Raw genomic sequence first — 23827 nt, 5'->3', positions numbered from 1 at the left:
CCTAATCAGTAACAGTGGCAAATGACTTTCTAAACATGATGATAAATAATGGGACAGATAATTTCCAAGAAATAATTTCCTGAGCTCTCTCTCTCTCACACACACACACACTGACAGACGCACATAAGTCTAAATCCTTTTGTTAGTTCTGATTCAAGTAGAGCCATTGGGGGGGGGGGGCAGGATTTGCCTTGATTCAACACATGATTCAACAAATGATTTGATGAGTCTGCTCTTATATCTTTCAATAGACCAGTGTTTCTCAACCTGGGGGTCGGAACCCCTGTGGGGGTCATGAGGGGGTGTCAGAGGGGTCGCCAAAGACCATCAGGAAACACAGTATTTTCTGTGGTCATAAGGATTCTGTGTGGGAATGTTGGTCCAATTCTATCATTGGTGCGGTTCAGAATGTTATTTCATTGTAGGTGAACTATAAATCCCAGCAACTACAACTCCCAAATGTTAAGGTCTATTTTCCTCAAACTCCACCAGTGTTTACATTTCGGCATATTGCGTTTTGGTGCCAAGTTTGGTCCAGATCCATCATTGTTTGAGTCCACAGTGCTCTCTGGATGTAGGTGAACTACAACTCCAAAAATTTAAGTTCAATGTCCACCAGATCCTCCCAGTATTTTCTCTTGGTCATGGGAGTTCTGTGTGCCAGGTTTGGTTCAATTTCATCATTGGTGGTGTTCAGAATGCTCTTTGATTGTAGGTGAACTATAAATCCCAGCCACTACAGCTCCCAAATGACAAAAATCAATCCCCTCCCAACCCCACCAGTATTCAAATTTGGGCATGTTGGGTATTTGGGATTTGAATATACATCCTGCAGATCAGATATTTTACATGATGATTCATAACAGTAGCAAAATTACAGTTATGAAGAAGCAATGAAAATAATGTGATGGTTGGGGGTCACCACAACATGAGGAACTGTACTAAGGGGCCGCAGCATTAGAAAGGTTGAGAAACACTGCAATAGACGATCACATCCTCCTTACAACTTATTCTTTTCTAATAGGTAAAGAAAAATGATACCTGGGTGCCTGTCTTCATATGTGGGATCCTTGGCTGATGGGAAGGTGATGAACATCATAGGAAGGTTGGTACTCACTTTTTCTCTGGGTAGGGCAAAATATTTTGTCATCCTGCAAATCAAAAGTAGAAAATATGAAAGCTTCTTTACAGAGCACAACTGTAGCAGAACCATCTAAGTTGAGGATATTCAGTGCTGATGTTTTACTTTAACCCCACTTGACCATAAGAACCTCATAACATTAAGAAAATGTACCCAGGCTTTCTTGTTTTCCTTTTGTCTCATGTCCTTATAGGGCTGGAACTATTACCCTTGCGGTGGGTGGGAGAGAGAGACAGAGACAGAAAGACACGTAAACCACTTTTATAAACAGTGGTTCTCAACCTGTGGGTCTCCAAGTGTTTTGGCCTACAACTCCCAAAATCCCAGCCAATCTCAGCTGTTTGGATTTCTGGGAAGTGAAAGCTAAACATCTGGGTATCCACAGGTTGAGAACCACTGGTATAGAATGAACAGAGGGAGGGAAAGAAAGAATACTTATCCCTGAATAGACCTTGCAGAAATATTCGAGGGTGCTTCCAGATAGTGCCAGAACATGGTCTAAATATGTGGGATAAACCTCAGAGTAGGTCCTCACACAGACCTGCCAGTCCTGGGCTTTCTTCCCACGCTGTCCTCACAGCCCTTCTGTGTCTCGGGATAAAATGGAGGGCAGATGGGGGACATCCACCAGAAGTTTATTTTTTTAAATCAATCAATTATGCAATGATGCTTATATGCGCACATGCGAATACCCTAATACAAATACGGAGAGATTCCTATGTGCGCAAATAAGCATCAACACATAATGGCAGGAATTTTTTTTTAAAAAATGCTGCTGAATTTCCTTCTTTCCTCAATTGCTTATTTATGATTTATTTAATATTATAAAGTTTCAAATAAACACTTCAGAGACCTCTAATGGCTCTCTCTTTCTTCTCTCTTGAAATCAGCTGTGTCTCCATGGGATCCTGAACAACTGATCAGCTGTTTTGGGTTTTTTAAAACCACCATGGGCAGGAAGCAGTCTCCACAGGGGGCAAAGAGGGAAATCCCAAACTTCACATGACTGCAGGGCCACACAGTCATGGGAAAATCCGCTTTTTTTGCCTGGAACTGGGATAAAGGGGGACCTTTTTGAATCGTGTTTTCCCTCCGTTGCTGCGATTGAGCAAGTATTTTAAACGTCTAGGTAGCTGTGTTTGTTTACTGTTTCAATTTGGTTTGTTTTGTTTGAATTGTTTATTATGGCATTGAATGTTTGTCATCTTTGGTTGGAAACCAACTGAGCCCCCTCCCCCCAGCCCCTAGGGAGAGATAGGGTAGGTTATAAATAAAGTTTTATTGGTTTGTTGTAGGTTTTTTGGGCTGTATAGCCATGTTCTAGAAGCATTCTTTCCTGACATTTTGCCTGCATCTATGGCAGGCATCCTTAGAGGTTGTGAGGTCTGTTGGAAACTAGGAAATTTGGGTTTATATATCTGTGGGATGTCCCAGGTGGGAGAAAGAACTCTTGTCTATTGGAGCTAGGTGTGAATTATTATTATTATTATTATTATTATTATTATTATTATTATTATAGCAAGTCTCTCCTGACACACACACACACACACAAAATAACCCAAACATCATCTGGCCACCCCACATTTTAACCCTATCTCTCCTGAATTATAGATACTGTATGGAAGCACCATGAAGTGAATGTGGAGGAGTATGATTGACAACTCATAATGCAAGGCTGTGGTGAAATATGGGAAGAAAATCCTGTTCTTGTTGTAAAAGATCCCTTCATGTAAAAGACAGTTGTGTCAGACACACATGACATGATACCAAAATCTTGCAAACATCCCATCCTAAATGAGGAGGAGCTTAGAAAAAACAACTACAACTTGGATGGTCAAGTGAGTTCTCCTTTTTAGAAAGAACTAGTTACCTGAGTCATTACCCTGAATACCCAGGTTGCTACTTGTCACCATTACTGCAACAAGTTATTGTTATTCTTCTACCATTGAAAAACACATTAAAATGTTCTGTGGTTCACCCAAGTGGCCAATTCAGATATTGCACCTTGGCATTTTGACAAAAATCCTTCCCATCCACTCACTCAGACTCCCTTTTTCTTTCTGATTGTGGCAGTAGATCTAATCAGGCAGTATAGAGATAGAAAATGTACTTTTAAAAATTCCTAGCTAATCTGAATCTCTGTAGCAGCGCGTGTTTTCAGTACAGTAGAGTCTTGCTTATCTAACATAAATGGGTCGGAAGAATGTTGGATAAGCAACAATGTTGGATAATAAGGCGGGATTAAGGAAAAGCATATTAAATGTCAAATTATGTTATGATTTTACAAATTAAGCACCAAAACATATTTTACAAACAAATCAACAGAAAAAGCAGTTCAATACATGGTGATGTTATGCAGTAATTACTATATTTACAAATTTAGCACCAAAACCTTGCAATGTATTGAAACAGCTATGGATCTGGGTGGGAGGCAAATTGAGCTGGATAATACCGAATGCTGGATAAGCGAAGGTTGGATAAGCGAGACTCTACTGTATGTCCTCCCTTTTTCTTCTTCTTATTCTCTTTTGTCATTGCTGTTCTCGCCTTTCTCTGATTCTTGCTATCAGCAAAGAAGTGTCACAAAGCATTCTGTAAAATTGAGCCATGGAAGTTAAAATGGAAAATTAGTCCCTTGGGTTTAGGGAAACATCTTACTTACAGACTGTCTAGATTACTGTGTTGGTAAATCCAGTAGTTGGTAGACTTGAGACCAAGTTCTTCTTTGCTCCCTCGAAGACCCACAAAGACTAGGAATGAGCCCATCCCAGGCCTGATCATGCTAAGTTGGGACTGAATCTCTGTGTGAGTGACAAAAACATAGTGCTGAGAGGAACTGGAAACCCACTTGACCACAAATTACACCTCCTCCACAACTCCACATCATGCCCATCTTCACACCATGGGTTCTCACAAACAAGTCACAATGTCCAACCCCTGGGATTGGTAGCTTGGTGAAGCACAAGCATTTTTTACAAATAAAAAGGCTAAAGACCACAACTTCCATGATTCCATATAATGGAGCCATGACTGTTAAAGTAGTGTCAAACGACATTAATTCAACAGTGTGAATGAACCCAAAGAAGACATTCTCCACCACTAAGAAAAAGGAAATACTCCCCACACACCTGAACTTAACCTGGTTTGTTTTGTTTTTTGGCAAGAAAAGAAACATGGAGAGAACAGAACTTGTGGCACAGAGTAGCCTCTGAGAAGGAGTAAAAGGCATTATTCTTGGGACTGACCAGGTCCAGTGCTGTTTAGCTTCAAGGATGGAAATTCCAACAATCCTTTTTGCCTGTGTGATTTAAAGAATACTGATTTCTTTTGCAGAAGAAAAACATAATGTGTGACTTACCTGGTTTGCTTCTGATCTGAGGAGGCAGCATTTTCTCCAAGGTATTGTAAATGCCAGCATCTGAGATCACCAAAGGAGCATAAACCTTCACCTCTCCATTCTGTCCTTTCTGAACACTCACTCCTGGAAAAGGTTAACTGCTTAGCAACAACATTTAGCACCACAGGGTCAAGAATATCTTAGAGCAGGCAGCAGTAATAGGGTAATAATAATAATAATAATAATAATAATAATAATAATAATAATAATTTATTTCTACCCCACCACCATCTTCCCAAGGGACTCGGAGTGGCTTACATGAGGCCAAGATAGTTTGAATGCTCAAAGTGTCTTCTCGCTAGGTCTATCTTAGCTGATCCCTCTGTGATATAAACTCCTAGGCATGTTTTTCCACCTCTCCACATTAGACCTCTCTCAGGATTTCCTTAGAGTGATGCTTGATTACATTATCACCCTGAGTAACTTTCCTATTTTAGGATGCATCTATACTAGGGGCCCTCAAACTTTTTAAACAGAGGGCCAGGTTACAGTCCCTCAAACTGTTGGAGGGCTGGATTATAATTTGAAGAAAAAAAACCCACGAATGAATTCCTATGCACACTGCACATATCTTATTTGTAGTACAAAAAACACATTAAAACAATACAATAATTAAACTGAAGAACAATTTTAACAAAAAAACCTAATTAGTATTTCAATGGGAAGTGTGGGCCCGCTTTTGGCTGATGACGTAGGATTGTTGTTGTTGTGTACTTTCAAGTCATTTCAGACTTGGGTTGACCCTGAGCAAGGGCCGGGTAAATGACCTTAAAGGGCCGTATCTGGCCCCTGGGCCTTAATTTGAGGACCCCTGATCTATACTGTAAATGTTTGGCACCACTTTAACTTCCATTGCTCAATTCTATGGAATCCTGGAATGTGTAGCTTGGTGATGCACCAGCCCTCTTTGGGAGAGAACACTAAAGACTTTGTAAACAACAGCTCCCATGATTCCCTTGCACTGAAACTTGGTAGAAGAAATGGTGTCAAGTTGCATTGATTCAACACTGTAGGTGCATCCTTAGAAAGGAATTCCTACCATTAAGATTTTAGTTTTGTTTCTCAAAGCCATTGGTGTCTTTCCTCCTTAATCAGAATTTCTTACCACTCCACACACTCTATCAAGAAGTACCGATTTCACAAACTTCTATATAAATTACTCCAATCAATTCTATGGAATCCTGGAATGTGTAGCTTGGTGATGCTGATCAAGGGACATATGTGTCAACCAATTCTATGCTTAAGAAGGCCTAGGAAATGATAAAGCCTTCTTCTCCATTCCCTCATTGGCTATCATCTTAGTCCAATCTTCTATATGGGGCCCTATTATTGTACATTGTCATATTATCTCTCTTTAACTGCTATGGCAACATCCTATGGATTGCTGGGATGTGCAGTTTAGGGAGGGACATTTAGAATCATTAGCCAAAGAACTCTTGAGCTTTATTGGACTACAAACCCCAGACTCCACAAGAGACAGTGGAAAAATAGCCGAATAATAATAATAATAATAATCATCATCATCATCATCATCTTTATTTATACCCCACCACCATCTCCCCAAAGGTGACTCGGGGCAGCTAATGTGAGGCCAAGCCCAACATTGTAGTACAGCAAAATAAAATACAAGAAGCAAAAATACCATTAAAATAAATACATGAAATAACAAAATAAACCGTTTCAAAATAACATGATGGAGAAATAGAATACAGTAGGCGGGCCAAACGTACTAAGAATAAAATTGATAAAACCCTGGATGAGATATTTAGAATGTGTTGCTGAGGGAGAATGGGTTTCTGAGGGAGGAACACAAAAGGACCAGAACAGTAGAGTGAGACCTTCATTAAGCGCAGGGGGAAAGTGCCTCATGATAACAGTGTCGTGTGATAAAGCTTTTGTTCTAGAGTTCCATCTCTTCTAAATCTCACTTCTAAATTTCTCTTGAGACTCACCGATTGCAGTGCCACTTTCAGAGAGTAAGATTTGGCACACGCGGGCCCTGGTTAGCACAGCACCTCCTGATTGCTCAATGACGGGTATCATGTGGAAAGGAATTTCACTCGATCCCCCCCTTGGATACCATGCTCCACGCTTGTAGTGATGGATCATGAGGAGATTAATCAAGAAGCTCGAGTCTTTGGGTGGAACTCCTGTGAATACATTTGGAGGAAGGCAGGGAGTAGAATGGTGGGGAAAAAAACTGTTGGTGGCTGAAGCAAACAATGTTAGAGAGGGTATTATTGTAGGCTGATTCCATTGCCTTCAAGGAAGGTTGGAATTGCATTCCAGTAACAGCTGGAGGCTGCTCAGGACAAGATCCTGAGGTGTAAAGATATATCACTGAATAAATTGGGGATTGTTAGGGCTATTATCTCATGTCTATAATTATTATGAAAGCTAGACAGTGAATAAAGCTATCTTTCAATGATACCTTCTGATGATAATCTTCCTAATGGGCAGAGAGGGCAAAATGTATTTCATCGAATCATAGAATTTTCATAATAAAAGGGCATAAAATGACTGTGAAACATTTTATATCTTTTTTTTTGGTAGGTTACATGAAAGAAGCCCTACTATTATCCCCCTCCTATGGACCAGTCACCCATTTATGATAATATCTCCCCACTCTAGATGCCTCCTGGCTCCCTGTCTGAGGATAACTCTTCAAGAACTGTGGCATTTCAGCTGGAAGGGTTCTTGAATCCCATTTTTCAGATTTGTTTTCCAGAGGATAGTCAGATAGGGAGCCACCCAGCTATTGGAGTGCCCTTGAAACTCAGGTGTTTCTCAGAGAAAGGCTGAGGAGCAAGTCAAGGACTTATGTTTGTCTTGGCTAAATAATAATAATAATAATAATAATAATAATAATAATAATCTTTATTTATACCCTGCTACCATCTCCCCAAGGGACTCGGTGTGGCTTACATGAGGCTGAGCCCACAACACATCAATAATAAAACAATAGCAAACAAACAATACAGAACAGTTAAAATACATCTCATAAACAAAATAAAATATAAGCAGTACAGTAACACAACAAGAATTTAAAACCTATGGCTGGGCCAAATGTAAATTTAAAATATTTAAAAAATAATGCTGGGCATGAGCAAGGTAGGATATAACTGGGATGGAAATTTTCGGAGGGGATAGGGCATGCAAATCAATCAATCAATCCTACATCAATAATAAATGCATTTTGAGGGCATGTTGCTGAGAAATTCATTATTCTGGAAAGGCACACTAAATCCACACTAGGTTGCTTCTTCTTCTGGCAATTAAATACATTCAATGCAATTAAATAGAATCTAAGTTCAATAAAGTGACTCTTTCACAATCCAATTGTTTGTATCTGATCACATTGTTCCATGGTTGGCCAGCAAAAAGTGACTTTAGAGGGCAAATCTCCATGGAGAATAATTATGGAAAAGCAAGTCAGAGAAGAAATAGTGACACAATTAAAAGCTAGTTCATCCTGGGAGAAATTAACCATCAAGTGAGATCCATTACCCTTTCCTCACCATAGAAGAAGTAGCTGAAGATAGCTAGCAGATCCTGATTGGAGGTCAACTGAGTCGCCATTTTGCTGTGGCTGGAACATGCCAATCTGAAAACGGGAGAGATCCAGTGAATGAGGCCACATCGGATCAGGAATGTAGACAACCACGAGGGTATCATTTTCAGAACAGCCAGCAGAGCCACATGCTTCGATACTACCTTTGAGGGAAGAAATGAATGAGAAGACTTGGTAAAACTGTTTCCACCCTTAGATGAGCAGAAATAGTGAACCTAGATCCCTATGTTTCTGTCTGTAATTTTATCACAATGTGAAGGTCTATATAAATAGTGGGATTAATCTTTCACTTGTCCATGCTTCCCCATAATTAATTACTTTTTTTTAAAAAAAATCTCAAGTGCTTTACTGCACTTTTTATGAATAAATTTGCTATTTTGGTAAGTTTTTGTCAAAAATATCTAAACCTAAAAATGAACAGCATACAGTACATAAAACATATCTATGTGACCATGTTAGATGTTACTTAATTTGACTCTTCTTGCTGAGGAACATTATTCTATTGTAATTTTGGTCTTTTGGATACAAAATGCTGAAATGCACCACTTAAATGAGGCTTTAAAAATTACATTTTTGGTCTACAACTCCTAGAATCTCTGCGAGGGTTGTAGACACTGTAGTCTAAAAACAGCTCTTCCCCAGCTCTGTACATAAGTAAGACCTCTTAGTGCTCTCTCTCTCACCTTTGCTAACCTTATGAACTCTTGGATGCCCTCTTTCTCTTCTGGGAACTGCCTCTCCAGCTCCTCACCAAAGGTCTTCTTGCCACAGCAAAGTGTATAATCCTTGTCCCCAATGGTTATGATATCATAGGGATCCTCCAACTGAACCCAGTCGAGTTGCCCATTGGTGAGCTGGTCCATGATTACCCTCAGCATGCCGTTCTTGTGCATTTGCCCCACGTAGTGGATGCCTAAGAGTGAAAAGACCTCCCATAGTCAGAAAAAATAAAGCAGAGAGATGTTTGGACTACAGTTTAAGCAAATATAGAAACCTTTTTTCTTAACACCATAAAAATGAAAGAAAAGAAGGATGTCTTGGGCAACATACAGTTAGTGGCTAAGTCATGTGTTGGCTCTTTTTGGAAGAGGTGGAAGGAACCCTATGTACACTGATCAAAACCTTAATCCAGATGAGCTGATGCTGCTGTTGCTTTTGGTGGGGAAGGGACATTGGAGGGAAGCAATGGAGAGGGCAAGGAAAAGGAAAATGCAATCCATTTCTGAGAGTAATTATTGTGTCTTCCCTCATGAGTTGAGGCTGGCTGCTTTTTCTCTCTCTGAATTTTCCCTCTCTGTCTCCTGTCCAGCAGCAGCAATAGCATCCCTGTGTGGGGCTCGAAAGCTGTCTGGTTGGGAGGAGAACCTGTGCTCATGAAGCATTATGCTCAGCCTGGTTGATACGTCAGGCTGCTGATAAGTCTTTGGCTTTGTGTTCTTGTTTTGTTTCTATGGTAATGAATGTTACATCATATGAAAGCCTTATGTGTATAATGTATATTTTCAAAATTTTGTGTTTGTAGCTTATGGCAATAGTGATCCAGGCACATGGGAAAACAAAACGGCGGAGTCTAAGGCAATATTCACAGCAAATGAGAGCAGAGAAGTAATAAAATTCTTGTTTCTGCAAGGAAAGTCCGTGAAGGATATTTATGGTGACATGTCGCAAACATTGGGGGATTAATGCCCATCATATTCTACAGTTAAAAACTAGGTTGCCAAATTTAAAATGGTCCACTTCAGCACCAATGATGAGAAATGTCCTGGACGACCGAGAGTGGTTGTTCTTCTGGAGATTGTTGATGCTATGTACAACCTCATACTGGAGAATTGGCAAACATGAACATGAAGAAGCTCTCTGCAAAATGGGTCCCCAAATGTTTGACAACAGATCAGGAAAGCATGCAAGTGAAAACTTCCTGGTCCATTCGTCAGTGTTTCCGGACTGATAAGAACTTCCTGGATTGACTGGTCACTATGGATGAGACCTGGATTTCTTTGTATGACCCTGAAACCAAGGAGCAGTCAAAAGAGTGGAGGCACAGTGGTTCTTCTCATCCAAAGAAGTTCAGGGTGCAAAAATCAGCCATTAAGGTGATGGCCTCTGTGTTTTGGGATAAAGAGGGTATACTGCTAGTGGACTACCTTCAGAATGGTTTCACCATCAATGCAAGGTATTACACTGAACTTTTGGACCAATTGAAGGCAGTTCTGAAGGCCAAAAGGTGCAGCAAGCTGTCCAAAGGAATCTTGTTCCTGCAAAACAATGCCTTCGCTCACACTGCACAAGCAACCATGGCAAAACTGGTGAAGCTAGGCTTCCACCTTATTCACTGGATCTAGTTCCCTCTGACTATCATCCGTTTCCAAACCTGAAGAAACACCTCAAGGTTACCAAATTTCACAGCATTTCTGATGCCATGGCTGCTACGGATGACTGGTTTGAGGCACAATCGAAATCCTTCTTTTTGCAAGGCTTACAGAACTTGGAATACCGATGTAAGAAGTGTGTTGATATCAGTGGAAAGTATGTGGAATAAATGTAAAATTACATCTTCCTATATCATTTCTTTCTGGGTCATGCCAAAGACTTATCAGAAGCCTCGTATAAGATCTCAGCCACTGTTGTGTCAGAGGAATCAAGCCACACAACTTTCAGATCTAACGTTCCCACTGAACCTTTGGTTCTGTGGTATGTACACCATCCAAGGCCTATAATAATTAGGTATTTGTGGATTTTGAAGTTGCCCATTGTCATGCCACCTAAACAAGTTTTAAAAAATACAGGAAGCTTTGGTGATATAATATTATGTTTATATCCCAATTTTACTCCCCATAAAGGAGACTCAAAGCAGTTTACATATACCTGTATCTCTTCCCTCACGTCTTTCCTCTCTCCAGGCAGAGCTTTCCAAGGAGATGGGTTGTGGTGGTCCTTGTATGGACAGCGACAATCTGAAGAGAACCTTTTTTTATCACATGTGATTGGAAACCCTGTACAGAGGATGCTTTCTCCTACAGAAAGTTTCTGTCCCTATTAAGAGAGCAATTATAGGCAGCGGAGTTTGTTTGCATCCTCTAGTCCTTGCATGTTTACTTTAACAGGATTACCAGATCTCTGAATAGGGTCAGAGAGAACAAGCTTTGGTGATTTCTATCTTCAGCAGGAGCTGATTTTTGTCAATGTAATGGGACACAGTTCTACATGCAAGATCAAGGCTATCTTTATCACTATGTTTGGAATCATGATAAGACCCCAGTCTCCAGGAGGGATAGGTTCCCCAGCTCAGCCATGATCACCTGAAACCACAAATGTGACCAAATACTATTAAATGACATAGGCTCCAATCCCAGCATATCATAGATTGGTGTTGGGGGACTTAGATCTCCACAGAGGTATCCTGTTTATGAATTTGCTAGGTTTCCCAAAACAACATAGAGTCTCCTGGGTAAATTCCAACACTTTTTCTCTAGGTACAGGTATATGAAATTGCAGTTAGGGGTTCAGTGGTTACAGGATCTTATTGTACATCTATCATCATTCATAGAATCATAGAATTGTTGAACTGGAAGAAACCTTGTGGGCCATTCAGTCCAACCCCCTGCCAAGAAGCAGGAAAATTGCATTAAAAAACATAACCTTGCTAGAAAAAGCCATCTTTCCCTTGAGCTACTGTGACGATTGTAGCTACTCTCAGACATGGAGACATCATTTAAAAAATAAACATGTCCCAGGGCTTCATCCCTATTCTATTCTATTAAATCTCTGTTTCTAGACATGGCAGGCAGAGGTCTCTAGTTCTTCTCTATTTGCAATGTGGCAGACTTCAGATCCCATGCAAAGAAAGTTTTCATCTCAGCTGGCATTTAGGACTTTGCAATTGTTCCAGCAGTGCCTTGTATCAAGGACTGTTCACATTATTTGATCCTAGTTGAAACACACAGAGTACAGTATCTGATGGAAAGCTAGGCTCTGGTCCAAGCCAGTGGTAGCTGAATAATACCTCACTTTGTGTTTTACTCTATCCTTTAAAGCAGCTCTCCAGAGTATGGAACTCTTTCACCAAAATAGATTGAGTACCTTGGATGTCTTAAAGCCTGCAGAAGGTTTACTATCCAACTGTCATGGGAGCCACTGGTACCACTTTGTTCTTCAACTATGGGCAAGTCAAATAATATTGCAATTTGTAAGGAATGCAACCTATTTGGGCTGCCTTGGGTCTTGATGTTCAAGCAATATACCAAAACGGCTAGGTGGGTTTCTCTTAAACTGAATCATTTCACACGAATATTAACCCTTACCAACATCAAACTCAAAGCCTCTCTCCTGAAAGGTGTGGCAACATCCTCCAGCCTTGCTGTGCTGCTCCAACACCAAAACCCGTTTTCCTGCCTTGGCCAAGACAGCTGCCACAGACAGACCTCCGATGCCACTTCCAATAACAATTGCATCTAAGTTGGGGGGCACTTTATCTGCAGAGAAACCTAAGAAAAAGGGGGAGAAAACTGAGAATCAAAAACTCACAATTCAGTAAGGATGAAATTCGTTTCAGTCTGGTCTGATTGGTTTATCTCTAATACCTGTAAGACACCTATGGGTAACATGGGCTTATACCTTTGTAAGCCGCCCCGAGTCCATTCAGGAAGATGGAAGCGGGATATAATAATAAAATTATTATTATATTATTATAACATGGTCCTCTACATGTCTAAAATGGATTTATTCATCTGTTCAATCTGGCCAATACAAAAGGAGGGTGGGGGTGGGAATAGTATTTTAGTCTATTTGTGGAGAATATATCAACATGCATTAATATCTTCATATATGGAATTGAAATAATTTAAAGTCAATTAACTTGTTTTTTTGTTTGCTTGCTTACTTCATTTCTATACCGTTTTTCTCACCCCTGGGGGGACTCAAAGTGGTTCACAACATAATAATGGCAAAAATCAATGCCTCACATAAAATACATCACATATCTTTAAATAACATATAACTGTGGACTAAAACCATTAAAACTATAAAACATTGGACATAAACATAAAACAGTAGGCATTGCACCAATCCTGAAGTTGTCATTTAATTACTTCATTTCACTCCCCAAATGCTTGCTTGAAAATTCAAGTTTTAAGTTGTTTTCAAAATGCCAGGAGGGAGTGGGCCAATCTAATCTCATTGGGGAGGGAGTTCCACAGCCGTGGGTCCATCACTGAGAAGGTCCTGTCTCTCATTTCCACCAATCACGCCTGCAAAGGTAGCTGGACCAAGGGCAGGACCTTCCCAGCTGGTTTTAGTGCTCTAACTGGCTCACAAAGGGAGATGTGTTCAGATAGATAAGCTGGACCAGAACTGTTAGAGATTTATAGGCGAAAGCCAGCACTTTTAATTGTACTCAGTAGCTAACTGTCCAGTGGAGCTGACACAACAAGGGTGTTGTATGCTCCCTGTATGCCACTCCAGTTAGGAACCTGGCTGCCGTCCATTGGACTACTTGAAGCTTCTGAACAGTCTTCAAAGGCAACCCCACGTAGAGCACATTGCAGTAATCTATTTGGGGTGTAACAAGAGCGTGGATCACCATGGCCAAGTCTGACTTCCCAAGGTATGGGCACAGCTTGCACACAAGTTTCAATTGTGCAAATATTTCCCTGGCCACCGTTGAAACCTGAGGTTCCAGGCTTAGTGATGAGTCCAGAATAACTCCCAAGCTGCGAATCTGTGTTTTCAGGGGGAGTGTAACCCCATCCAACGCAGGCTGTAACCCTATGCCCTGTTTGGCATTATAACTGACCAGGAATACCTATGTCTTGTCTGGATTCAATTTCAATTTGTTTGCCCTCATCCAGACCATCACAGCTGCCAAGCCCCATGAAGAATATGAAACTGATATATTTTCCATTCCCTAAAGAAAGTAAAGACTTTCTGTATATATTTCAGATTTCAATATTAATGAAAGTTCCATTTGGAGTTCTATGGGAGTGCAGCCCCTGACACTCATTTCTGGTGCCCAAGGATTGAATTGATCTCACCAGTAAGGTCCACAAGTTGGACCTTTGAAGCTGATAAACATTTATATTTTTCCTCTGTTCGGCTTCCAAGGGGCTGCAAATGGCGTGATATTCCTTTCCTAAATTCACTCTTTATTGTCCTCATAACAACCCCTGAGATAGGTATATTTAGAGAAATAGACTAGACAAAGATCACAGAGAAGATTTCATGTATGTGTATAACCTAATCAAATTCTTAGTTCTGGTTCAAGATAATCATTTGACCATGCTGGCTTTATCTAGAGCTGGCCTAACAAGTTGGGTACTGCAAAGGATGGAACAATGATGGGATGTGAAATAAAAGAAAGACATTCCTTCTACTTTTTCTACTTTTTCTCAAAACACCTTGTTCTTTCTGCTGAACTTAGGGAAAGTTTTTGAAGGATGTTTATCAGAAAGTGAACTCAGTTGTCTCTAATCCCTAGTTGTAACTTTCATCTTCATCTTTGAAGCTGATTGTTTTGATAGCTTACCTGGTTGCATATATTGCAAGAGATCTGGGCAAAGTACCCCTTTATTGTCATGTATTTCAAAGGTCATCCTGTCCTAAAAGCAACATATACCAGTCCCATAAATCAGTTAGTGATTTATCTTACAGGATCACTAAACCAATTAGTAACATAAATCAATTAGTGACTTGACATGCAGGGTGATTGTTGGGTTTTTTTTAATGGAACTGGAATAGAGTGGACTTGGAGGTGCGGAAAAAGGAAGTTCAAGTGATCAAGACAGATGTCTCCATTCTTCACAAACCTTTATGGAAGTATCCTCTGTATTGTTTGGAACTTACTCACCTAGGAAAACATTTCTAGATTTAGCTTATATGGTACTTGCCAGAAAGAAAAGAAATACTTCCTGATATAAGATGTTCCATGTATAAAGTTTGGTATAGGGAAGCAACAGAGAAAAGTTCTAGATTGAACTGGAAGCTTTAATATATGTATTTATTTATCATATCAGGAGCGAACCGAGGACACAGTTGTAATGTATTTAAAAAACACAAAGTTTAAAAACTTGGCAATTATATTAAATGTCCTTTGACCAGTAGCTGGCCACGTGGAGTGCCTTTGGTGTTGTTATTCTGCAGCACTTTAAAGAGAAGCATGTTAACATAAACATATTTCAACAGCAGACTGGAATAACTGTCTGTCTAGAAACCGTTATGAATAGGAATGTTGTTTTTGATAATTTGATAATTTAGTTCTCCAAGGAAACAATTAGTAATGCTAACAGTTTTTTGCACTGTGACAAAGTCTCTGAAAACTACTCTTTGAAGGCTATTCATACTTCAGGACTTGCTCTACAGAAGAAAGAAAATGTTTGTGCATAAAAAAGCATTTCTTTTGTACAGAAATATGCATTTTTTGCATAGAAAATACAGTTTTCTATTCAAAAATGCTTCTTTCTTCACAAGAGAAAAAGTGCAAATTTTGCATAGTGAGCCTTCAGTTATTACAATACTGTTAAGGAAAAAGATTTTATGCACAGAAAAGAATATTTTCTCTGCAAAATAACCACGTGCAAATTTTGTATACAATAAATTCTGAGCTGTAAAGATTCTTCTCAGTCCAGGATTCTCCTTGTCAGGGCTGCCTGACACTCTAGACATGTGTTTTTTGATCATTTTCTAAACATTGACAAATATTCTTTCAATTCCTAGTTATAAATATGTTGTTTCTCTTAGAGGAGTGGTTCTCAAACTGTGGGTCCCCAAGTGTTTTGGCCTACAATTCCCAGAAATCCCAGTCAGTTAACCAGCTGTTAGGATTTCTGGGAGTTGAAGGCCAAAACACCCGGAACCCACAGGCTGAGAACCACTGTGAGGAATGAATGCTGGATGGCAAAGTTCAATTACACACTCTGTTGCAACAAGACTTTTTTTGTTTTTTCAACTCCTTGTGCTGAACCCCACTATGTCCCCTTCTATTCCAAATAAAAGTGAAGAAAAAAAGCACTCAGTTGATTTAATAGTACAATATTTGTTTGGGGTCAAAGAGCAAAAATGTACAATAAAGTGACAACCATAGTGCTGTTTGTCAGGGTGAAAAGAGGATCTGAGGGGCTTCATGCATACAATACAGCATAGATTTTCAAGGCAAGTGAGCAAGATATCATCCTGGCAGGCAGGAAGAAAAGTAGCATACCCCCCTAACTGTCTCAGTTTAAGCGATTAGCCACAATCAGTTGTTCACCCTGCCAATTTCACAGATGTTTTGAAAAGGTCTCACTTTCCTCCTGTTTTGTCCAGTTACACAACTGATTCAATTGATGCAGCTCTAAGTTCAAAGTATAAAGAACAGATTGATCCATTATCTGAAAGGCCCGGGCCCAGAAATGACCAATCTCGATAAAATAGTGAAGAGTAGTAGTGAAGAGTTTTGATGACAGTATTTCCAGCCTTGCCTACTTGATTGTTGCACTTTTCTTGTGCTACTGTCGGAATGTATTGCAATCATTGAGTCTGTACCTCAGCTATGTTCTTTACACACAACCATATTGTTTTTATGCTGTTTGCAATTGTTGTTTGTATTTTATTTTTATTTGATGTTTTTAATCGGGTAAAGTGGTTTTTGTGTGTATTTTACTTGTAATTTTGGACTTGTCCCTTGTAAGCTGCCCCGTGTCCCTTAGGGGAGATGGTTGGCGGGATATAAAAATAAAGTTATTATTATTATTATTATTATTATTATTATTATCACACTGGCAATGAATATACGCATAGTTAAAGCAATGGTATTTCCTGTAGTAACCTATGGATGCGAGAGCTGGACCATATGCTGAGCGAAAGAAGATAGATGCTTTTGAACTGTGGTGCTGGAGGAAAATACTGAGAGTGCCTTGGACCACGAGACGATCCAACCAGTCCATACTTCAGGAAATAATGCCCGACTGCTCACTGGAGGGAAGGATATTAGAGTCAAAGATGAAGTACTTTGGCTACATAAAGAGAAAACAGGAAAGCCTGGAGAAGACAATGATGCTGGGGAAAATGGAAGGAAAAGGGAAGAGGGGCCAACCAAGGGCAAGATGGAGGGATGGTATCCTTGAAGTGACTGGTTTGACCTTGAAGGAGCTGGGGGTGGTGACGGCCAACAGGAAGCTCTGGTGCGGGTTGATCCATGAGGCCACGAAGAGTCGGAAGCGACTGAATGAATAAACAACATAAATGCTTTGGCTTTCAGAATCATTATGTGCATAATATAGGTATTCAAAAATCCTCCTGATTTTTTAATACCTATATCACACACATAATGGTATTTATGGGATCCAGGTCTAAGCATCAATTTCATGTATGCTTCAAATACACTTTTCATACAAAACTTGAAAATAATTTTACAATAGCTTCAATTGTTTTGTGCATGAAACAAATTTGTGTGCATTGAATCACCAGAAATGAGTCTGTCTCTCAACCATTCATGTGAACAGTTTAGGATTTTGGAATATTTTTGACTTGTGGAATTTCAGAGAGGGATGCTCAACATGAACTCAATTAAAGTATACTGATTCCACACTGACTACCATGGTGACATACTATGGAATCCCGGAGTCTGTATTTTCATGAGGCAGCACAGCAGTGATGCTCAACATTAGGTTGGGACTTCTTGGAGATGAATTTGTCTCCATGAAGTCCCCGCCAATATGACCATCAGGAACACTCAGAAGGCAGAAATTCTGAATATTGGGGTGCAAAACATTTGGAGGACCAAATATTGAGTGCCATGCACTAAAGCTTACTGGAGAAAAAATATAACAATTCCTACCTAAACTACAAATCCCAAAATTCCAAAAGCTGTTGCATTGGCAATTAAAGTGGAACCATAGTATTACACATGTGGAAGGTGAAAGGGCTCCAGGAAACCTGAGCACCTGCTCTGACTTTTGATGAGTAACTTTAGGTCATCCTCTGCTCCATTCTCAATGGGTTATTTGTCTTTGATTTGGACTAGACAGTCAAAGGGAGGTAAGGCATTTGGTTGACCTATTTGGAAGTGAAGAACTTTGGAATATAGGTTGAGCATCCTTTAGCCATAATGCTGGAATCTGAAATATTCCAAAAGCAAAAACAGTCTATGTGGGTTGCTAAGACACTTTCTGGTGGTTCAATGTACACAAACAGTGTTTCATGCACAAAATTATTTAAAATATTGTGTACAAAATAACTCTCTGTCTATATCAGTGGTTCTTAACCTGTGGGCTGCGAGGATGAAAATCTGGTGTGCGGGCCTCCTTCCTCTTTATTTATTTTATTTTATTTATTTTATTTTTGCTCCTTTCACACCGCCTTCCACTCCTTCCCTGTTGCTTACAATGGCATATGTTTTGTATCAGAAACTAGAGCTGATGTGATCTATTCAGTGCAATTTTCTGAATCAGCACCCCAAACCGAATCTAAAGTTGACCAAAAACTGATTCATACCCTTTTGGTACTAATGTTGGAGAGTGGTCCCTGGTCAAGTGGTCCCTGGGTAATAAAAGGTTGGGAACCACTGATCTATATGTTTAAGGTTAAAAGAATACAGTATATACAAGATTTTTGTGTTTAGGCTTAGGTTCCATCTCTAAGATATCTCATTATGTCTATATATGCAAATGCAGACATTCCAAAATCTGAAAAAATAGGAATCACAAGCACTTCTGATTCCCAGTATTTTAGATAAGGGATACTCAAAGTATGCCACTGACTCTAGGGAACCAAGATGACCTTATCTAGCGATAGTATCAGGGTTTGATTGCATGAGTACATAATGTTAATAACAACCTTGTGTATGTTTTTAATTAGAATAATAGAACCATAAAATTGGGAGAGACCACAAGGGCCATCCAGTCCAACTCCCTGTTTATGTTTTAACTTTTGTGAGTAACCTTGAGTCCCAGTATAGGGAACAGATGGGATACAAATGCTACAACAACAAGTTTCTAATGCTCTCCATAAGTTGAGCAGACCATGACAGACGCTATAGTTAGTAGTTGCATCCTAGTTCCCACAGTTCTTTTCTTCGTCTTCCACAAATCAGCTTAGGTTATGAAAGCTTCAGATTGCCTTTGTTTATTTTACCAAGGCAAGAGTAGAGAAGTGAGGCCTTCGGGCTGTATTCCTACATTTTCTACATTGTTTTTGTGGCCAAGAAATTCTCCCAACTTGCATATCCTCCCCACAGCATGTTGCATTTCCTGAAAGCCATTCATCTTATAGTTTGCAACCATTCCAGACAATACCTCCTAACATTTCAGGTGACTACTGGGATACATGTAGCCAAGTTACCTCTGAATGTGATCAAGATGGCAAAAGGAAAAACATAGAAGTGAGAGAGGTTGCAGCAGTGGTCTTTTGCTTGAGTCTACTAGGAAGGACTTCCACCTCTCCTCTCTGATAAGCAGGCATGTAGTGGGGGGGGGGGGGCTTGAGGGGCTTCAGCCCCCCCCCTCCCGAAATTCTCATGGTGGTTCGCAAAAAGACCTTACTGGTGCATTATTTAAACTGTTATGTTTATTCATATCATGATCTGATCTGATACTCAATATATCCCATATGCATGGGGGTATTTGGGGTAATGATACAAAAGGTTTGCTAGGGTAGACCCTCTTTCACTCAGACTCAGCCCCTCCCCCCGAAACTCAGCCCCCCTGACCCCCCCTGAAAAAATTCACACCCCCCCCCCCCCGAAACGAAATCCAGGCTACGGGCCTGCTGATAAGTAAAGTAGTTTTACACTTTGAACTCAGTTTTCAGCAACTGAAGAATGCTGATAAGAGTGGGATCAGGAGAGAAATTCTGAGGCATTTTAAAAACAACTGAAAAGGTGGGGTGATAAAGGATTATTTAGGGCTGTCCCTGCCAAATTGGGGCAGTTGCGGAGCATGCCACACTATTTAACACAATTCTCCTAATTTTTCTGAAAGCCCAAGTGGACTTCTAACCACTTCTGGTCTTTGGTTTGGTTTGGTTTGAATTTTGATCGCTCCACGTGGTCCCCAGAATGTCCCTAGGCAGAATTTCGTGAGGACAGAAAAATGGCTCAGTACAGGGTACAAGAAGTTAAAATCGATTTTACACAGGGTTTGCAAACTAAAATCTGACATGATAAAACATCGGGGGAGGGAAAGAATGTGGAGGTAAATTGGGAATCTGGAACCAACTTACATGTAATAAGATTATACAATTGTTTATGTTAATATGTGCTAGGAAGAACTCAGAAAATATTCTTTTGTGGACTACAAATCCTGGAATCCCTCAACTAAACTTGGCTGTTCTAGCTGGAGAATTCAGAGAGTAAAAATTTCCTTTTATCGTCTGTATTTATAGGAACAGAAAGATCAAACCCAAAAGAAAAACTCTTCCTGCCATCCTCCTACAATTCAGCACATCATTGAGCCGCTATTGTGCAATGAGTTAAACCCTTGTACCGGCTGGACCGCTGACCTGAAGATTGATTGTGTTGCTGACTTGAAGGTTGCCAGTTTGAATCTGTGAGATGGGGTGAGCTCCTGTCTGTCAGCTCTAGCTTGCAGTGACATGAAAGAAGCCCTTCCAGCAGGATGGTAACATATCCAGGCATCCCCTGGGCAACATCTCTGTAAATGGCAAATTATCTCACACCAGAAACGACTTGCAGTATGTTCTCAAGTCACTTCTGACATGATAAAGAAAAGGACATCACTGTCTTGTGAATGAAAACCAAAAAGGACACACTCCCCTCTCCCTAGGTCCTTTCCCAACAGGACATAAGATTTTTCATATTCTAAGTAGTGGTCCAATCGAACTGCCAATCCACTTCCTGGCTGGTTCACTTACCTTTCTTGAGGATCTTTTTGCGAGCCTCCTGGTCTGTCACCACTGGCTTGGGAGAATGCACAGACTCCTGGCTGAAGGGGTTCCTTCCCATTCCATGGAGACGATAGAAGAAAACCAACCCAGGGATCAGAAGAACCAACAAGAGCAGGAGCATATACTGCCACATGACTGCTTGAGTCGTGTATGTTTGTGTTCGTTTGTGAAAGAGAGAGAGAAAGAGCGAGAGACAGATGGAGGAGAGTTCAGTATCCGGCACACTGCACGACTGGGCAAACTTATCCAATTATCATTCTTCATGTGATTACCATTGGCATCTGGCCAACTGGGAGTAAAGATACGTACGTAACCCTTTGCTCCCCAATAGTGATCTCAGAGGTCTAGGGTCAATCCAAAGTATCTCAGCTGCCTGTGGTAAAGCAGAAAATAGCATGTGCTTCTCTCTTCCTCAACCAATGAGGGAGAAGCAGGGGAAAATGAAAAAATACTGTCCGCCCTCCATATCCATAGATTCTGCCCCTACAGATCCAATGACCCACAACATGAAAATATTCAAAAAAAGAAAAGAAAAGAAAACACAAACTTTGATTTGGCCTTTTTTTGTAAGGGACACCATTTTACTATTTAATGGGACTTCAGCATCCACAGAAAAAACAGTACGGTTCAAATCCAGTAATCAGGACAAAAAAATCAATACATTTTGCAATATTCCTGCTTCTTGGCAGGGGGTTGGACTAGATGGCCCATGAGGTCTCTTCCAACTCTTTGGTTCTATGATTCTATGATTAATTTACCCAAAAGTATATGCAGTTTATTCTGAGAACATCCAAAACCTCTTTCCATAGCATGCAGTAGCAATAATGATGTTGATAGTAATCCATCACACAACTCAAAAACGTCAATTTACTGGTATATTCCCCTCTTTCAGTCCATGTCAACAGGACAAAAGTGAATCAAATGGCTAAGATAATGAGTGCAAAATTGGGGAACATAAAATGCTGGTTGAAAAAGTGTATTTCCTGTTTGGGAAACCCTCCATGCTTCATACAGAAGGGAAAGGAAGTCGCATGACTGGATAATGACTGTATCTCAAATAAATAAATGCTAATTATAAAAATAACCATTGCAGTTGCACCACGATCAGGGTTTTCCTTTATTTATTTTTTGTAAAGCTGTTATTTTAATAGGAATAGCTACAAAAATATATCAATTAATTAGGTCACTTTTTTCATGTCAGGAGTGACTTGAGAAACTGCAAGTCACTTCTGGTTTAAGAAAATTGACCGTCTGCAAAGATGTTGCCCAGGAGACACCTGGATGTTTTACCATCCTGTGGGAGGTTTCTCTCATGTCCCCGCATGGGAAGCTGGAGCTGACAGATGGGAGCTCACCCCACTCCCCGGATTTGAACCGCTGACCTTTCAGTCAGCAGTCCTGCCGGCACAAGGGTTTAACCCATTGCACCACTGGGGGCACCTATTAGGCCACATGTAACATAGGAAAAGATGCTTCCAAGGTCTGGCCAAAAGAGATATATAAATGAACCCCACTTGCCTAGTTTCCAACAGACTCTTTAACCTCTGAGGGTGCCTGCCATAGATATGGTGAAACATCTGGAGAGAATGCTTCTGGAACATGGCCATACAGCCCGGAGAACTCACAGCAACCCAGTGATTCCGGTCATGAAAGCCTTTGACAACACAAATTTACAATTTGCTAGATTTTCCTTACACTCAGAATCAGCTTCCGGAGGGTGTTGTATCACTTTGCTCAACAATAGGGCTGGCTCCACTCAGGCTGGAAGCTTGCCCATATAATTTGGGTAACAGGAGAGTTTGGAGGGATATTTTTTGTATATTAACCAGGGAAGAGCTACAGGCTGGGATCTACCCATTGTTTAAGAAGCGAGCCTCTCCCTTTCTCGCTCAGCATGCAGTGCAGTAAACTCAAGATTAAGGATAAACTAATCCGTCTCGTTCACTTGAGTCACATTAAACCACTTACGGTAGCCAAATCCCTCTTAGTTGGAATACTGTCTCTTGCAATTGCGATCTCTTCTGTGGGATGGACCAGGACATCAGATCAGAGGGCTACAGAGAAATGGTTTGAAGCTGAATTGGAAATGGTATTTAAGGCAGTGGAGAACAATTTAGTTCCAGAGATAGCATGACTCAAAAACAAGCCGTTTCTTAAACCCTACTGTCAAGCCAAATCACGATACTGTTTCTCTGCCATCACAAGACAATTGTTTAAACAGATGAATCAAAAGAGAAAAGGGTGTGGGGGAAGTACTCAGTTTCAAATCTATTTTGAAGAGCTTGATGTTGAAGATGGAACGCCAATGAATCAACTGGATTTACAGCAGATCTGATATTAATATATTACAGATATATTAATATATTATAGAATAAATAATGCTTTATAGAAAACATAATAATTCTTTCTCTCTAATTATAGGTAATTAGCTATTACAGTTGTCCTTCCAAATTTGCAGATTAAGCATTAATGGATTACTGGGTTGTTGTAGGGTTTGCCAACCCCTTCCTTTGAAGTAGAATCTATAGCACCTGGTATTCATTGACAGTCTCTCACACATATACAGTTGAACCTCTGTGTTCATAGATTCTGTAGAATCAACAATTACATGTGATGGGATCCAGCAGGCTCCGTGCCTGAAGAGAGGTCTGAGTATTGTAGGACAGGCAATTTGGCCCATCTGATGAAGTTGTAAGTCTTCCTGAGGTATTGTGATTCACAATGACAGTTCAAATTTCTCCCAAGTTAGTGAAGTGGACTTCTCCACCTACCATTTTCTGTCATATATATATATATATATATATATATATATATATATATGATTCCCTGCTACACAGTCTCCACA

The 23827-nt window shown here is 40.2% G+C and overlaps 1 protein-coding gene across 1 annotated transcript in view; it reads right to left on the bottom strand.

The window, feature by feature from the left end:
* LOC132778139 (all-trans-retinol 13,14-reductase-like) overlaps positions 1–21312 on the bottom strand; it is a 29705-nt gene extending 8393 nt beyond the window's left edge. Inside the window, exons 1-8 of the mRNA XM_060780815.2 lie at positions 20950–21312; positions 12411–12593; positions 8793–9022; positions 8057–8252; positions 6491–6688; positions 4500–4622; positions 3804–3942; positions 1042–1151 (exon numbers count right to left, since the gene is read on the bottom strand). Coding sequence (XP_060636798.2) covers positions 1042–1151; positions 3804–3942; positions 4500–4622; positions 6491–6688; positions 8057–8252; positions 8793–9022; positions 12411–12593; positions 20950–21115 — 1345 coding nt within the window. The 5' untranslated portion in view covers positions 21116–21312. The remainder of the gene's footprint in view (positions 1–1041; positions 1152–3803; positions 3943–4499; positions 4623–6490; positions 6689–8056; positions 8253–8792; positions 9023–12410; positions 12594–20949) is intronic.
* Positions 21313–23827: the final 2515 nt, after the last annotated feature.

Source organism: Anolis sagrei, chromosome 6, assembly GCF_037176765.1.
Source record: "Anolis sagrei isolate rAnoSag1 chromosome 6, rAnoSag1.mat, whole genome shotgun sequence".
Lineage (NCBI taxonomy): Eukaryota > Metazoa > Chordata > Lepidosauria > Squamata > Dactyloidae > Anolis > Anolis sagrei.
This window is presented reverse-complemented; position numbering and strand designations above follow the sequence as displayed.